General features: G+C 40.8%; 2 protein-coding genes across 2 annotated transcripts in view; both read right to left on the bottom strand.

The window, feature by feature from the left end:
• Positions 1 to 9,528: 9,528 nt before the first annotated feature.
• Positions 9,529 to 11,919, bottom strand: TMEM52 (transmembrane protein 52). Its single transcript, XM_010164923.1, has 4 exons — positions 11,883 to 11,919; positions 11,011 to 11,055; positions 10,281 to 10,450; positions 9,529 to 9,848 (listed from the first exon to the last, which is right to left on the bottom strand). Exons 2-4 carry the CDS (start codon positions 11,040 to 11,042, stop codon positions 9,529 to 9,531), a joined length of 522 nt encoding a protein of 173 aa, XP_010163225.1. The 5' UTR covers positions 11,043 to 11,055; positions 11,883 to 11,919.
• A 3,920-nt stretch (positions 11,920 to 15,839) lies between these two features.
• CFAP74 (cilia and flagella associated protein 74) overlaps positions 15,840 to 16,382 on the bottom strand; it is a 39,034-nt gene continuing 38,491 nt past the window's right edge. The window contains 1 exon segment of the mRNA XM_029084258.1: positions 15,840 to 15,953. Within this exon segment, the coding sequence (XP_028940091.1) occupies positions 15,840 to 15,953 (114 nt within the window).

Raw genomic sequence — 16,382 nt, 5'->3', positions numbered from 1 at the left:
CCCCCCCCACCCCGTCTCCAGACTGATAAGAAACTTTTTTTTAGTTTCATTTCTCTGAATGTTGTTTCAGACTTGTGAAGTAGCCAGTTTGGGCATCTGGATTAATCGTGGGTACATGGGTGAAGAACTGCACAAACTGAGATACAAAAGAAACGGGCACCAAAGGGCCACCTTGAAGGACTAGGTCTCAGCAGAGAAACTGGGGGTGAGAAGTAAGAAGGGCTGTACATAATAGAACTATCAACTGATTAGACATGGTTTATGTTTTATAATTATAAATGGATGAAGATACCACCAAACTAATCCCACAGATGCTCAAATTATCCTTATCCTGTTGGGTTTTCTTTTCTGTTGTTTAATTGTGTTAACATGTTACCTAGCATCTTGCATATCAATTAAAGGATTAAAGCTTAAGAGATTTTGGGGTATAAGTTTTGTACCTACAGTGGTGGGATATGTGTAAAGAGGTAGGAATCAATAAGAAACTTTGATTTTTCTTTATTATTATCGCATAGCACTGAGCAGTGAGTTTACAGTATCACTGGCTACAATTCACATAAAACAAGGGCAAGTATTTTTTGTCAATAACTGATCATTTTGATTGAAACCTGTGGGAGCAAGGGCACGCTCTGATGAAATACAGTTTTCTTGGTGAGCATGAGATAAACTGGAGAAAGGAAAGGAAATAATCTCTTCCTTTTTAGGCCTGGAAGAGCATTATTCCTTGTGTTCTTTTTTTAATCCAGGCAATTTCCTGTACTTCTAAAGCATGATCTCCCACAGGAGGGGTATTTATATAGCATCTTCCACCCAAAAGCACCGTGCAAAGCAGTAGGAAGATTGCATTTATTTTTCCTGCTTTCAAGCAGATTATCCATTTCTGATTAAACAGTTCATGTAGATGCATCTCCTCTCTCTCCTCTGCTCTTTCTCTGATTTCATCTTGCCAATTTTCTTACCGTTGGGACACAAATCAGCAGCATACTGAGCTGACCGTTGTAATCACAAGCTTGCGTTGAACTCTCACTGTATGAGATGATGCAATGTCAGTCGAAGCAGTGCAATAAAAAACATTGCATAGGTAGCATCAGCAAAGCTTACAGCCTGCAGCACAGTGTGAGGAGGTAAACAGAGTGATTAGGTATCCGGCTCACATGGTATTTCCCATGGTCTGCTTTATGCAACTGTTTATTTTAGGCCCACCTTCAGTAGAAATGTACTAAATAAATAGCACACTGAAACTCAGGTGAAATTCCTGAATGATTTAGGCAAGTTGGACAAAAGATGAGAATAAATATTTTGATCATTAAGGGATTGAAGCATCTGACATATGAGGAGAGGAGAAGCATTTTTGCATTAAGGGGGGTTGGACACTAGAACAGGCAGCCCAAAGCAGCAGTGGCATCTCTGTCCTTGGAGAATTCAAAGCCAGAGCACACAAGACCCTGGGCAAGCTGCTCCAGTTGGCTCCCTAGTGAGCAGGAGGGTTGGACTAGATGGACTAGATGATGTCCAAAGGTCCCTTCCAACCTCTCTCATTCTATAATTGTTTACCGATGGAAAATAGAGGCAAAGACATTGCAAGTGGTATGTGTATTGATGCCCAGCTGGAGCCTGTCACACTCCAGGATGTTTCTCGATTGAAAGATAGCTTTTCCCATTATCACAGAATTTTTCATGAATATTACAGTGAAAATAACAGAACATGAGCTTTTTTCCTTCCCATATGGCCCAAGTCAGTTGAATATCAGTATTTTTCAGGAGGTGTGGGGGACCTTTTATCAAGATGAAAAAGTCTACTTTCTATGTGCAATTTTGAAATAAGGAATAAAAGTGTATAACTTTTTTCCTTCAAATCATCTTCCCACAAAACAAACTTGATTGACTTGGGATGTGTTGCCCCCAGCACCGTGTCTGAAAAACCGACGTTCGCTTCGGGCACTTGGGCTCGCTTGTGCCATCTGGTGGGAGAAGGCGGTTTAGCCGGGATAACACCAGGGGAGAGGCAAGTTCTACAAACACACAGAAAGCAGACCACAGAGACTCCTGAACTAGACCAAAATATTACAGACTACAGAACAAAGGCTTGAGTTTCATCAAGAGAAAAATTGAAGTTATAAAAGTTAAGTGCTTGTACAAACTGACAAAGAAGTATCGTTCTTTTTCATGTTTACATCTGAGGTGGTTTCACTCAGGACATTTGATCCCCAATAGGTCATCAATCTTGCAAAAGAAGCTGCTGTCACAGGACTCCTTATCATCATCTCCTCGGGCATCTCACACTCATCCTAGACCTGTCTTAAATTTCTCTCCCCTCTGCTTCTTCCTTTTGTTATCATGACTGGATTAGGCACCTCAAGTCCAGAGGCTATTTCTAAATCTTCCACTCTGTTTTGCCTGAGTTTCTTCTCTAGGTTCACCTCCTTAAGAGGGGGAGGGAGCAGGGAGGGCTTGGGGTTTTTTTTTCCCCTTAAGCTTCATGTCCCACACAAAGTTCATCATGCTCTGACTGGTATCTGCATTTCATTATGACAGTGCAGCCCACACAATGTATTCCTCCTCAGAATTCTTTGCAAGATAAGATAGTGCTCCAGTCCCTGTTTTACAGACCAGAAACAGCGGCCAGCAGAGACTTAAGTGACTTTCCCAGTGTCATAGGGGAAGTCTGCGGCAGAACAAGTAGCTGAGCTGGGTTTCCCAGGTCAATACTTCAACCTCAGGACTACACTTCCTTACCTGGGGGAAGGAAGTGGCTTATGCCATAAACTGGTAGCATGGAAAGAGAAAAAACAATGCACACAGAGCTCAACATCAGGCTCTTTTTTTTTTTTTTTTGTTTCCTTTTTGAGCTACTTGGGAAAGCAGGGTCACAAAAGTGAGTAAAAATTAAGCACTTTAATGCAGATTCAGGCATTTCTAGATTTGAAATAGAAATTGATTTTCTCCTTTCTCCAAGTACCCAAAGTGAGCTTTGTTATTCTAAAAAGATGCAAAATGTCTTTGTAAACGTGCATTCTTTTCTACAGCTCCCTTTTTTCCCCAGTAAGATAAAAGAGCTCTGGCATATTCTAAATTTTGAACAGAACAAAATGTTTTCTCAGTGATGTGGTTTTGCACCTAAGCTTTTTTTGTGCATTGGATTTAACCTTAGGATGTAATATTTCATAAAAAATTTATTGTCTTCTCCATTTTCATAGCACACAATTCCCCTATGGTACTTTGTTTTCATAGTCTGCTCTGAATATGATTCAAAGGCTTCTCTCAGTTTGAATTTTAGTTGTAGGTAAAGGAAAAAACCTCTGCTATTTGCAGCAAAATTAGTAAATGTCTCCCTAAGCAAAAATAGCTCTAACTGGTAAAGATTATTAGAATCAGAGCCAGGAGAGAGCTAAAAGCAATAATCTGGAAAGTGATTTGTGAGAGCTATTATATTCCATAAGTGAGCAGGCTTTGCACATGTGTTTAAGTGTCCCACTCAGCAGTGCTGCCAATGGCAGTGAGTCTTTTCCCTCAAAAACTGCATTTGATAAAGTTGAAATGCAGTTAGAAAACAAACAAACCAAACCTTCTTCTAAGCTATTTGGGGGCAGCGAGGCAGACAAAGGCAAGTGCAAAGCAGAAAAATGAATGTTTCTTCTTTGACTCTTTCTGTATCCAGATCCTATTGATGCTTCACTGTGGATGCTGCAGGTTTACCACTTAATACTCTCTAAAGATTATAATGCATCGATTATAAAAAGCCATTACAGATGCGCCACTTTACTTACATTGTTAACGAGCTTGGCTATAAAGGGATTTGCAACCTGAATTTCATGACAGAGCCAAGGTATAATTTGCTGTGGGCTATAAAGCCTATGAATTATTGAGGCCATTTACTTCCAAGTCTGCATTTTCTTTCTGAGCACAAGTGCTCATGATGAGTGCATGTGTGTGTGTGAGGAGAGAGACAACTGCAAGCTGCTGACAGTGATGTAAGCACCAGCTTCTCTAGCAGTACATCTCCCCATCGTAGGCTCTTTCACACAGCCAGCAAATAACAACAGAAAATAACTGTCAAAACAATTATTTTAGACAAATAGGAGAAGAAAAAGTGCATGCTGAACAGTGCCAAATGAGCACCGAACTCAAATCACAGTTAAAAATGCACGTTGGCTAATTACGTGAGGGGCTTTTCCCTCAGAGATGTCACAAAGCTTGTGTGAATATAATCACACCGCAGTGGGTCTAGTGGTGGTGAAAACCACCAGACAAATCAGAATTCGTTGATCCTCCATCCAGCTGAGCATAAAACCTGTTAGGGAACTTTGTCATAAGAGGCAGAAATCTAGAAAACCAGGCAGTGTTACTTCCACTGCTCAAGGAATTCAAAGGGGTTTTTGGGGGGCTTGTTTGTGGGTTTCAGGTCTTTTTTTCCCCCCCTCTCCAACTCTTGGTATCATTTGAGTATGGAGAAGATCCCTCTAGAACCAGATTCCCACTATGGTAGGCACTGTGGGAGAATTTCCTGCACCAGAGAATGTGTGTCTTAAACCCTGAGCAGATCTGAGTGAAGTCCTGTTTGGTTAATTGCCTAATTTAAAATTATTTAGACATTCATTTTGAATTACCTTATTGGAAAGTAATTGAATTTTTAAATCTGTCCATTTAAATTAATTTCTCTGTTCTGTAAAACTTTTTTTTTTTAAAAAAGCCTCTTTAATTATTAAAACATTTTTGAGGGGGGGGGGGAAATGTATAGATTAATTCTTTATGAGTGGAAATATGCTGATCCTGGATCTTCCCAAGAGGCTATTCTATGCTACCGGCAGGAACAGCACATTTCTCATGAGAGGTTTCTGGTTTAGACATGCACATTTGGATGACTATAGCACTCATAAGTAGGATCAGTTACAGTGTCTTGTTTTGAAACTTCAAGGTACTTTAAAAACTGGCTATAAGAAGTACATCTATAGGGTTCACTTCATTTCTCATTGACATATACCCACCTCTAGATGCTATTTGATGGCTCTTAAGGAGCCTAGGGGAATAAAACTGAATGTAAACCAGGCTCTTTTTCTACAGCAGAATCTAATTTTGTTTCCTCTGACTTTAATAGTGCAGAATCCAAGTCTAAAAGCAAACCATCCACTTCCATTCCAAATACTTTCACTGACAAAACCAGCGACCCAGTCATCATAGCCAGTAAGAACAAGTAAAGTTTAAGAATAGTCCTGTCCCTCCTTTCCCCTTTGCACGCTCAGTAGAATAAACACAAAGGAACACCATGTCTGTCTAGGCTGGGAGCTTTTGAAAGCATCCCACTTGCTGTTTGAGCCTCATTAAAAGCATCAACAACAAAACAAAGTTTTCTAGGACTATAAAAAGTCAGATCCCACACTGAGAGGTAAACAGAGCTTTGCAGAACACAAAGCAAAAGTCAAAAGAGAAACTTTGATGGAAAACAGCAGTAGAAATGAAGACAGAGCATTAATCTCCAGGCCACATTTTTTGGCTTTGGTTAGTGAGTTTTAAAACATCAGTTAAAACAAAGAACGAAGTTCAATTTAACTTACCATGCAGCAGGGTCAGGAGCTCGTTGTGTCCTCTTCTTAGTCATACTGCAAATGCACATTGAGTGGAAGCTGGCTACTAAGCTTTTATAGATGTTAACAAGAAAGCCTGTGCTCCTCTGACTTGCCCAATTAAACAGAAAAACCCAGGTGATCAATGGACCCTCTTTTCCATTCTACTTCCTGCTATTCAGCGTTATGTAAGGCAGACGGGAGCAATGTTTTGAAGCTGTTGCTTGTGCAGACCAGGATTCAGGAGACCACCCTTTTAATTCTGTTTTCTGACATTAGATCATTAAGGGGTCATTTTCTATCACTTTGTTCCCACATGCAACAGTGATTCTAATTGATGAACTGGACTTTCTACACAAACAGAAACTGCTCTCAGGATGGGAAGCTTGCTGTAGAAGTTTAAATGGAATTTGTAAATCCCTAGTCATGATCTTTCTGTCTGGAGGCATATAACTTCTGCAATGCTGTTGAGCTGAAGAAACCTGTTAAGTGGAGATATAAATAATGAACAGTTGTGGGGGTCATCTGCTTCCTCAAAGGGAGAGGGCCAGGACCAGGGCCAGCTTTGATTATCAGCTTTCTGTGAGCTGAGATTATTCTGATAAAAGGCTGAGACATCAGTAGTGAAAACATTGTGAGGAGCAGACTGAGCTGTGTTTGGTGTGAAGAGAAAATTCTGTGCTCCTGCAGACTGACTAGGTCAGTAGTTTATGTTAACAAATAGTTTATGTTTGAATTCATGAACCATGTTATAAGGCAAGAGCCTGGGCAAGACACAAGACTTTTCCTTTGGTGTTAGAATGAAAACACCAGATCATGCCCTTCTTCCTAGCAAGTCAGGGAAAAAACTAAAAGTGCTTTATTCACTGTGCTGTGTCAAATGACACTTGCTTTCTACTTACACACACAGAAATTCAGTGTTACAGGCTTTTCTGTTAATCCAGGTGGTAACACAGTCAGATCTGATTTGTAAGCACTTCACAGGCACTTAGGGTTTTGACTAGGATCTTGCAGTTAGAACTATCATCCCCTATAACCAAATGGAAACAGATCTCCTTGCGGTTTGGTAGATAGGCTGTCGGGTATCACAAGACAGAAGTGCTGTGCAAACTAAAGCATGAAAGGAAGGGGAGTCAGACCGTTGTGATTATTCCCCCATCCTCCTCAAGCAAGCTCAGTCCTTACACTGCAGCGTAATCTCTGAAGAACTGAGCAAAACCGCCTTAGAAGTGCCCTCACCTCTTTGCAGCACCAAGATCTTGTCTCTTAGAAATCTGTTCCCAGTGGTGATAAAATGCAATACACTGAAAAGTGAAGGACTGCCCTCTTGTGTCAGGCACTATTTTTCCATTTGCCTGGTTTTATATTCCTGTTTCTATCAGTGAGTGAGCACTCAGCCATTTCCAACAGTCTCAACTTCTTAGGGTTTTTTCCCAGGTCTTTTCAGTTGTGTGTTTTATCCTATTGATTGTTGAGGTAAGAAACAAAAATGAAGATGTTGAGATTTAGAAGAGGAATACCCCTCTTCTGTGGTTGTTTAGGATCAGAAAAAAAGATACAAACATAAAATTATGGCATAAAAAATGACTATGTGGATTATTGCATTAAATTTTTATTTTTCTACTCCCAAAAAGAGACAAGAGAAACTCAGATTTTAGGGAAATTCTTTATGTCAGGGAAAATAAAAAAGACGTTCTGAAGATAAACTGCATTTTCTAAACACAGTAAAATTCTGGAAGTCAAAGCCATTACATACTAGAGGCCAAGAGTCTGGAGGATTAAAAAACTGAGACCTTTATGTTAGTAATTTGATTGAAGTAGAAATGCTTTTGCCCATGAGTAGGCTCTAAAGCACTATATTCTCTAGGATACAGGCCAGAATTCCAGCCTAATTTATTTCTTCTTTGGAAAGGCGTAGTATTTGTTTCTGAGTACTATCCTGATGGCAAGGTTCAATAAATAAAAATGCATCTGCTGTATTTGTGACTTAGAGACACCCAGGACTGGGCATACATTGCTCGTCAGCTGGAGACATCCCAATAGTGACACTGGGTTACGCAGTCCGCATCTTGACACAGAAAAAGAAGGCAGAGGAGAGAATAAAACAGGAGGAGGATAATAAAGAAGACAGAAAGGAGACAGAATAGAAGCAGATTTGTTAAACCAATCTGTCCCTGCAACCCTCATAGTAAGCTACACTAAAGTTAAATATAGAACTGACACTTCTCTAGGGAGCTGGACTCGTGAACAGCTCACACACCATGAGTGTGTAGCAGGGATTCTAGTCTCAGTCCCACTGGCTGGCAGGGAGATCTTCATTTTTAAATCATTAGTGCTCATTTCCAGGGTAGTTCCTGCAGTAACGATTGTCAGAGAGCAGTATTCCAAAAGCTGTGCAAGATTTTGTGATCACCACTTCTGCTGCTTATTAATGACAAACACCTAAGTATTTGTAGAAGGTAGCACCTTTTCACAGCTGCCAAAGCAGCTTCAGCAAAAATGAAGACCATCAGTCATATTCTTGTTGGTAGAAGGTCAGCCCACATTAACTCTGACCCAGCACTCCACATGTTATGTTACATTCATTAACAGCACCTCGTGCTCAGGCTTTCATCCCTGCTCTTATCCTGTAGATAATCCCTTAGCAATGAACCATCCTGTAGATTGCTGATGTTCTTAAAGGTAACCAAATTAACACCTTGCTAAAGTGGATTCAAAGAAAATCACTACTCAGAAGTGGACCAAATTCATACTATTTGGAATATAGGCAGGGCAAGAAAGGAAAAGAGCTGTCATGTTAAAAAATGCCTCTCATAGCCCAGATGTTTTTCTGGGCTGACACCGCTGTAATCAGCTACAAGCTCTCAGTTTTAAAATGATGCATAGCAGTTATCCTTGCTATCAGGACTTCACGAAGAATCATCCCTAAAAAGTAATTTCTTTGAACTATTTCCCAGCCTGTACTATGATATTTTGTATTTATAACTTATTCTAGATGGCACAGCTTGAGCATGCTGTATTTCATCCTGCACGTTACTGAGTTCATCTACGTACTAAACTGGCGAAAGCTGACAGGAATCTTTCATTTCTTCTTTTCTGTACTGACTGAGACCCTGATACCTGAGCAGATAACAAAGTATAAAGGCATCTTTGAAATATTTGATGAATACTTGAAACATTAGTAGTACTTAACCATGTGTGCAAGTGTCTCTTTGAGACTAACTTACACTTTAACCAGCAAAAATAAGTAGTAAAAGGATCCTACCCACAAGCTAGGTCATCTTGAAAATAGTTTAAAGATTTTAAAAAACTCAAAACCAATCCCTTCAGGTCTCATGACCAACAAAAACCAAGTATCTTTTCTTATCTGTCCCATTTCTTGACTCTAGTTGTGAAAAATAACGTATTTCCCTTCACAGACTTTCCTGTCCTTGTTTGCCATCTTCCTTCAGTTTAAGGACCACGTGCCATTAAGTAGCAATTTGCACTCCAGCAATTTGCTGGACAGTTAACGTTCTCAAAAGAAGAGAACTACAGAGGCTGTGCACTGTGACTTGCCAGGATTCCCCTTTCAACTCCCGTTTGGGAAACTTCTGTTCTGGAACAACAACTTGGTGGCTTTGTACTGTTCTGACTCTTCAGCTGTGTTCTCAATATGGCAAAATTCCCCTGATCTTTTTTATTGGTGTATGCTGGACACAAGAAAATGGTTATTTTTTTTTTAATCAGAAGATGAACAAGCATTCATGTCCCACTTCTACAGGCATTTTTAAACTGCTGCCCTTTTACCTCATTTCGCTTTACCAGGAGATTACAGCAGTCACAGAAAGCATTTCTTCTGACAGATCATTGCACGGGCATGAGAATAAACATCTTTCCATCATAACCTGCCTATAAAACCCAACTTTTCATGTCTTCTTTTAAGTCTTACAGTCCTTCCCTTCCTTTACCCCTTATCTGAAATGAGTCAGAGCTGAGACTGTTCTTGTGTTATGTCTTCTGAATTTTCAGAATTTGCCTGTGTTGCTGGATCTCTGTGGATTGTATCAGGTGAATACTGGGTGGGATTCAGTCCACCTGGCGTCACCTGTCCAGGGATATCATTGAGTTTGTGGCTTATCTGTCCTACTTCAATGTATTGTTTACCCATTTGGACAGCTTCATCATAAGAAGGTGGCAACTCCATTGCATAGAGACTGTAAGGTGGAGGGGACACAGTGTTCTTATCCATATCCACAAATATCGAATGAATAGGGGCACTCAGAGGGTACTGCAATGAGCTGTATGCTGTGAAGAAAAGGAAGTAAAAAAAATAAATTAAACACTTGCATGGAATGCTGATACATAAAGGGCTAATCCTGATTTTCTCCAAGAAATTAACAGAACATCTGCACTATATACTGAAAGCTATCATTAGAGAATTACCTGGGATGGAATCTATATGTTCTCCAAAATAAAGCAGTCAGAAGAGAAAACGCCTCTGCATATCACCATCTAGTAATTATTATAACCCCTATAGCACTAAATCCTACTTGTCTTCTGCACTCACTCACTGCGTTGCCCTGATGCCCTTCCTTCATCTCTCTTGCCCACCCTCTGGGGCTAAAAGTTGTTCTGGGAATACATGAGGAAGTTCCCATTACTGCAAGGACACAGAATTCCAGGGACATGTCCAACAGCAAAGCACTGCTGATTGGGTGACTCCCAGAGGATACTTACAGGTCACTGTGCTGTGGGCAGTGCTGTCGCTGTCAATAGCAATAACTGTCAGATCATGAGGGTGCTGAGGGAAGGTCTCAACTGGAGGCCTCTTCTTCTGGCAGCAGCATCTGATGCAGCTTGCTGTGATCCCACAGAGAAGGAGCAGGAACACAGTCAGCAAGATCAACCTTAGAGAAGGAGGGAGAATACCAGAATTTCATTGCTTAGGTTTTACTTCTTCCAGAACTGAATATAATTTCACTCTAAATGGCTGAAAGACAGGCCAGACCTCCTTGGTTTAGTTCTGAATGGGTGCTGGATCCTGAATTAGAAAGCTGGATCACAACCACTTAATCACAAGAATCTCTTGTCCCATAACAGGGAGGGAGCTGAGGGCTGTGCATTGGGCAATGCAGTGCTGAGCTCCAGCAAGCCCAGGCTGTGTGGCTGCTGCTGCATTCAGCAAAGTTGTCTATTTAGGAAGAACAAACAAGCCCTACAGTTAAACCGCGGTGCACCCAGAAGGGAAAGATGACATATCCCTAGACGAATGCTGTGCCCTGCCTGACACCCTATCTCCCCTGCGGTCTCATCTGTAACCTATTCCACTGGTAGCTTTCATAAAACCGAGGAGAAACCCTTGCCTCCATCCTGTCTGAGAGAAGAGTTTTTCTATTACCCTACTACAATTACTGCTCATAATAACTTCCAAATTATTCTGGCTTAGTAAGATTAATAATAGACTTACCAGACATACCACAGACTTGTCCAATTAGACATGTTCTGAGGGCATCTGTGAAGGAAGGCAGATGATTCACTGATTTAAATATCTACAGTCAAACAGTGGTTGTATGACTGGGAATAAATTTCACGTGATTTCTAAGGTGAAAAAGGAAAAGCAATCAATAAGAGTACGGAGCAAAACCCTTTTAGATATAGTTTCAGAAGACTGTTCATAGTTGTAAAATTACTCTGGCTGAGAACATGCAAATAATCCCACTGTAAAAGGTGACTTCTGAGTTAATAAAAGTTTTTACAAAGTGATATCTCCCTGTTGCTTGGGCGAGAGAACTACACATGCTAGATTCTCAAAAAACAAATCAGAGTTATTTAAAGTTAACCGAGACGAGGTACCTAATGCCATAGGCCTGCCTGAAAATGCCAGCCTAAAACAAGCGCCTGTTTCCCCCAGTTATTTTTAAATTACGTTTTCGTAGCTCCAATACAACCAGAAATGTTTTTTCCAGATCTACTTACAGTACAAAAAAAGGAGAACAGCTTCTATTACGTTGCAGGAGCGCAGCTGCCACAACAGTATCGTACGGAGTGAACCGCATGCAGTGGTTCCACGTAATGGAACCATGCTTTTGCCCACAGAAGAGACTCTGCAAACTGACTTTTCAGAAGGTGACACTTCAGAGTCATTTTGAAAGAGAGGATCATTCACCTTAGTCTACAGAGCAAGGCCAGCCAAGTCAGATTTATAAGTTGGGAATGATCTTAGAGATAAAAAAAGCAGCAGTAGCGGGTGGCCGGCAGTAAGTCATCCTTCTGATCTGATCATGTCACTCGATGGCAACAGGTTTGGAAGCAGACATTTGAAATTGTTCGATTACTCACTGATCAGAGTTCTTGCAGTGATCCTCAGAAGAACACAGCGATGACTAGGAAAGGGGAGAGAAAAAATAAATCCGATGAGCAGGTGGCCAGAAGAGAAGTACCTCGTTTATCTGATGCATCTGCTCAGCAGAGTCCAGCGGTGCGAGTGTCCGTGACGGACCCGGGGGCTGCTCCCAAGGGCCGGGCTCCCCCGCCTCGGCCCCGCCCAGAGCCCGCCCTGCCCCGGGCGCCAGCCGCTCCCCAGCCCGCCCCGGCCGGGAACGGGCTGCGGAGGGAGGGAACCCAGCGTTGGGAGCGGTGCTCTTCAGAGAACCTGTCCCGTGTCGTAGCAGTTGAACACACACCCTGTGCCCATCCAGAGTAGGAGAGATTTTGAAGGAGAAATGAAAAAGGAGAAACTAGGAGTGAAAAATATTAGAAAGAAACAAAGGTTTGGAAAAGCAGATAATTTCTCTTTTAAAAATAGTCTTGTTAGAACACATAGAACATGAATGAAAAGATAGTGACTGCTCCCTGAGGATCAATTTGCTCCAAAATAATTTAACTATGTCCAACATATCAAATGCAGAAATTCAATTAAATATCTGCATATTGTTTTATGGTTATCTTGCACTTCATTATCCTAAACCACTAGTGGTGATAGTCTTTGGTAGCAATTTCATGGAGAAATGTTTCATTGCTGTGATTATACTGATCATTATAGCAATTTGGCCCATCTCTAAATGACAGCTTTCCTGCAGTTCTCTTCAGAAGGAAGTCTAGCTATTTTAGTAGGGTTGTACATAGCCCATAGTGTTAAAATGCTCCCCAAATCCCTTCAGTAGTTAGGACTGGCTCTGAGTTACACAAGTCTTACTGTCACCAGGGAAGAACAAAACATGCCGAAGGTCCACTGCATCCATCATATGAACGAGCAAGGATTAATTCTGCTTCAAAGTAATAGGTGACTTAAAGGTCAGACACCTTTGAAGCACTAATACAGCAGAGGTGAGTTACATAGTAAAAAAGAAAAAGTTATTCAGTGTAAGAGATGATCAGAATTAAAGTGATCATGATACTACAAGAACTACAAGAAAGACATCTAGAAAAAAAAATCAGGGGAGCTAATGCATGAATTATAAAGATTCCAGCTTGAGAAGAAAGGGGAAAATCAACTAAAAGAATAGTGTTTTGATAGAGCTGTTGAGGTTGGGTACATCCTCAGAGGTGTGTATGTGGGTGCATATATAAAAGCTCCACCAGTAATCAGAACAAGACAAAATACAACATTGTTTTGGGGTTGGTTTTGGTTTGGGTTTGGTTTTTTTTTTTTGAGACATGAATGCAACAGGAGGAGAATATATTTGGACTTGGGTTGACAGAGGTTTCATCTAGAAGAAGCGTAGATAAGCTCCAACACACTGGAGACAATCATGCCATTGCGAGCAACAAGAGACACAATAGCTTGGAAGTTACCAGGTTCAACAGACCACTCTCCAGCTCATGTTCACTGCTTTTGCTCCATGAGGCTCAGACCCAGTGTCTGAAGGCTCAATAATGGCATGTGGCACACTGACTAAAGCATTTTCCTCCAGGACTGCTCAGGGTCATGGGACCATTGCTCATTTAGGAAAAACTGTCTTCATAAGCTTGAAGCAATCTCTGAAGTCACTGGATAAGCAGAACCTGTGTTAATAAGATGTGTGTGACACCAGCACTTGCTCTCTCATTTCCTTTCTGTTTTAGAAATGAGCTGGATGTAGCTTTTCAGGATTATAAAGATCATACACAGCTATTAATTGCTTTCTTATTAAACCAGAACTGCCTCAGAGCCAAGAAGTACATGTTTGCATCTAGATCCAAATCTGAAAGCACCAGTTTGTGTCCAGTGACCCAAGAGTGATCACAGTTGCAAAACTCGGCCTGAAAGCGTAACACATCAAGTTAAACAATCAGTTTTCTGTTTCCTGTACTGGAGAAAGACCAAGAAGCTATTTTTGTATACACTATACATAAGAATTGTTTAGGTAAGAGCATCCACACAGAATTCCTAACGTTTCAGGAGCCTGACAGTGTGCATCCCTGATCAGTGCAAACTTACATCATTTCAGATGCAGTGTCCAAGCAAATAGTATCATTGGACCAGCTAGTCCTCGCAGATACACCTTCTTTCTGCTTACTAAGCCTTTTTCTTATTCTTGCAAGCAACCTCTGCATTTTTTTCAACATTGTCACAGTCTTTACATGTATTGCTTAATTTTTTTTACTTTTTAAAATCCTTGGGATGCTTTTTCACAGTACCTGACCTCTGTGAAGTAGAAAACTCTTAAAGGCAGGGGTGTTGTTTGCAGGTAGATAATTTTACACTTAGTTTCAGGACATTATAGGGTTATGAGAGTCTGGAGACTAATTTATTCTCAGCCATTACTTTGCACTTTCCAAGAGTGAAATCCAAAGGGTCCTCAGATAATGGATGCCTCCAAATTAACTGCCTGAAATAAACTTTCCACTCCAACATGCTGAAAACTTCCCTATCATTAGGTAATTGTCAACCATGCAGTATTATTTGCAGTTTCATTGTATGTAGCGGTATTTAATCTTCCTTTTAGGGCAGCAAGGACTATAGGAGAATCAGCACACAGACTTCATTGTCCTCAACTTCAACCGAACTGCCCCAGCTGTGCCAGCAGAAATACTCTGTGCCTCTCTCAGGAAGGCAGAGCTGTCTCTGGCTGGCACTGCCACCCCCCTCCTCCCATAGTGGCTGTTATTGCTTCGGCATCTCTAGTGCTTCAGACTGAAGAGTTAAGTAACTTCGCAGCCACTTGATCCATTATTAAATGAGAACAGATCTGAGTGGATCAAACACACTGTCTTTGGAAAAACAAAGTTCCACTGTCTTTGGAACTCTTCATCAGTTATACAAGCTTCCTCTATAAAAGAGGAAAACTAGTTAAACTATTTCTCATGACAATTGCTTTACTGCTTTTTCCTGCAGTCCAACTAGCTCAACACATTTTACCTTAGGGATGTTTACAAACAGTCTGTTTCTATTTTCTTACTGTATAATCTAAATAAACAATTTTAACAGCTACAGAGGGCCAAATAGCAATAAGCCTTTGGAGTGGTGGTGAGGGAATTTTGCCACAGACTTACTGAGATTCAGGAAAGAACATGATATAATATTTAAAAAAGATTATCTAGGTTTCCATATTCCTGCTAATTTCCTGGTCCCTTCATTCTCCATAGCGTAGTCCCTCTGTACTTTTCTCTTCCCTGAATTAGCTACTGCTTCCTGACAGAAGTTATTCCTGCAGGGCACAGTAACAGAGAGAAATCTACTCTTAGTCAGAATTCAGAGAAAAGCAAATACAGAAATACAAAGTTCCTCGACAGCCATGATGTAGGGCAAGTGTCTATCCATATCCAGCCATTCAGTGAACAGGATGGTCACTTTTTCCTCCTTGACCACATGTCATCAGGAGGATTTCACAGTGTATTGTAAAAATGACTGCTCAGACAGTTCAGAGGAGACTTGAATAAGAAGCTTTATTCTGGTCTTAAGAGGGAAAAAGTCAAGGATTTCCTAAATCCATTCAAATGCATCTGAAATTGGAAAAAGATACATTGTTTGAAACTCACCTATGTAGATGTAAAAGAGATACTCCTGAGGAAGTGCCCACCTTCAGAAGACAGAGATTAACAGCAGATGTATCTACTTGGGCCCCTTATTAGTTCTTTCTTCTACAACAAGATTATTGTCACAGAGTAACCTTGAAAATGAAACTACTGGAATGAGAGTTTGCATAGAATTTTTTTGTGAAAAAAGCAGAAATATTACATGTTACCTTCCTTCCTGCTTCCCTGCTCCCCTCACATATTTGCAACAATCTCACAATCCTTCCATGTTTCAACCAAGATCCAATGATTTCCCAGTAATGTGAGCCTCCATCGTCCTTTCCATTTAGCTTGGTTCCCTCACTCAGCAGGAGCATGTGCAGATACAACTCTTGCCATGAAGAGGATTCTGTAAGTTTCCTTAACGTTACTTTTTAAGGTCAGGAGGGCTGTCACAAGCAGAGGGTCATCAGCCTACAAAAAAATCCACACATAAACCCAACCTTTTTATTTTGTAGATAGAACAGATTAGTTGACCAAGTTCTTAACTATGTACTTTACATCTCAGTTGTAAGACATACCAGTTGTAGCTCTAGATCACCTCTCTTCCCACCCTGTTGGCTCTTTTCTATTTCCATGCAATGCTCATACTGCAGTAAGTAAAGTAGCAATGACTAAGCATTCTATCTCCAGAGTGCTACAGATATTGTCACCACGTTACAACCATGACAACTGGGCACAGCAGCAAGAGAGTATGCTGCAGCGAGGGTTGGGAAGGAAATGCATCCTGTTAGCCATCAGATAGTGCTAAATCTTGTGTAACAACCAGTGGTTACCAAGATGCACGATGTCAACCTGATACATCATGCCAGGAACTATACTGCCTTCTTTCTGCACATGATA

This window comes from Antrostomus carolinensis, unplaced genomic scaffold, assembly GCF_000700745.2.
Source record: "Antrostomus carolinensis isolate BGI_N321 unplaced genomic scaffold, ASM70074v2 scaffold12053, whole genome shotgun sequence".
Lineage (NCBI taxonomy): Eukaryota > Metazoa > Chordata > Aves > Caprimulgiformes > Caprimulgidae > Antrostomus > Antrostomus carolinensis.
This window is presented reverse-complemented; position numbering and strand designations above follow the sequence as displayed.

Excerpts from the sequence above, each read along its gene's own strand:
- TMEM52 (XM_010164923.1), bottom strand. The coding sequence starts at position 11,042 with ATGTCTAATTGGACAAGTCTGTGGTATGTCTG. Across the intron at positions 10,451-11,010 it reads ACAAGTCTGTGGTATGTCTG|GTTGATCTTGCTGACTGTGT; the intron begins GTAAGTCTATTA and ends TCCTTCTCTAAG. Across the intron at positions 9,849-10,280 it reads TGCCCACAGCACAGTGACCT|CATACAGCTCATTGCAGTAC; the intron begins GTAAGTATCCTC and ends TTTTCTTCACAG.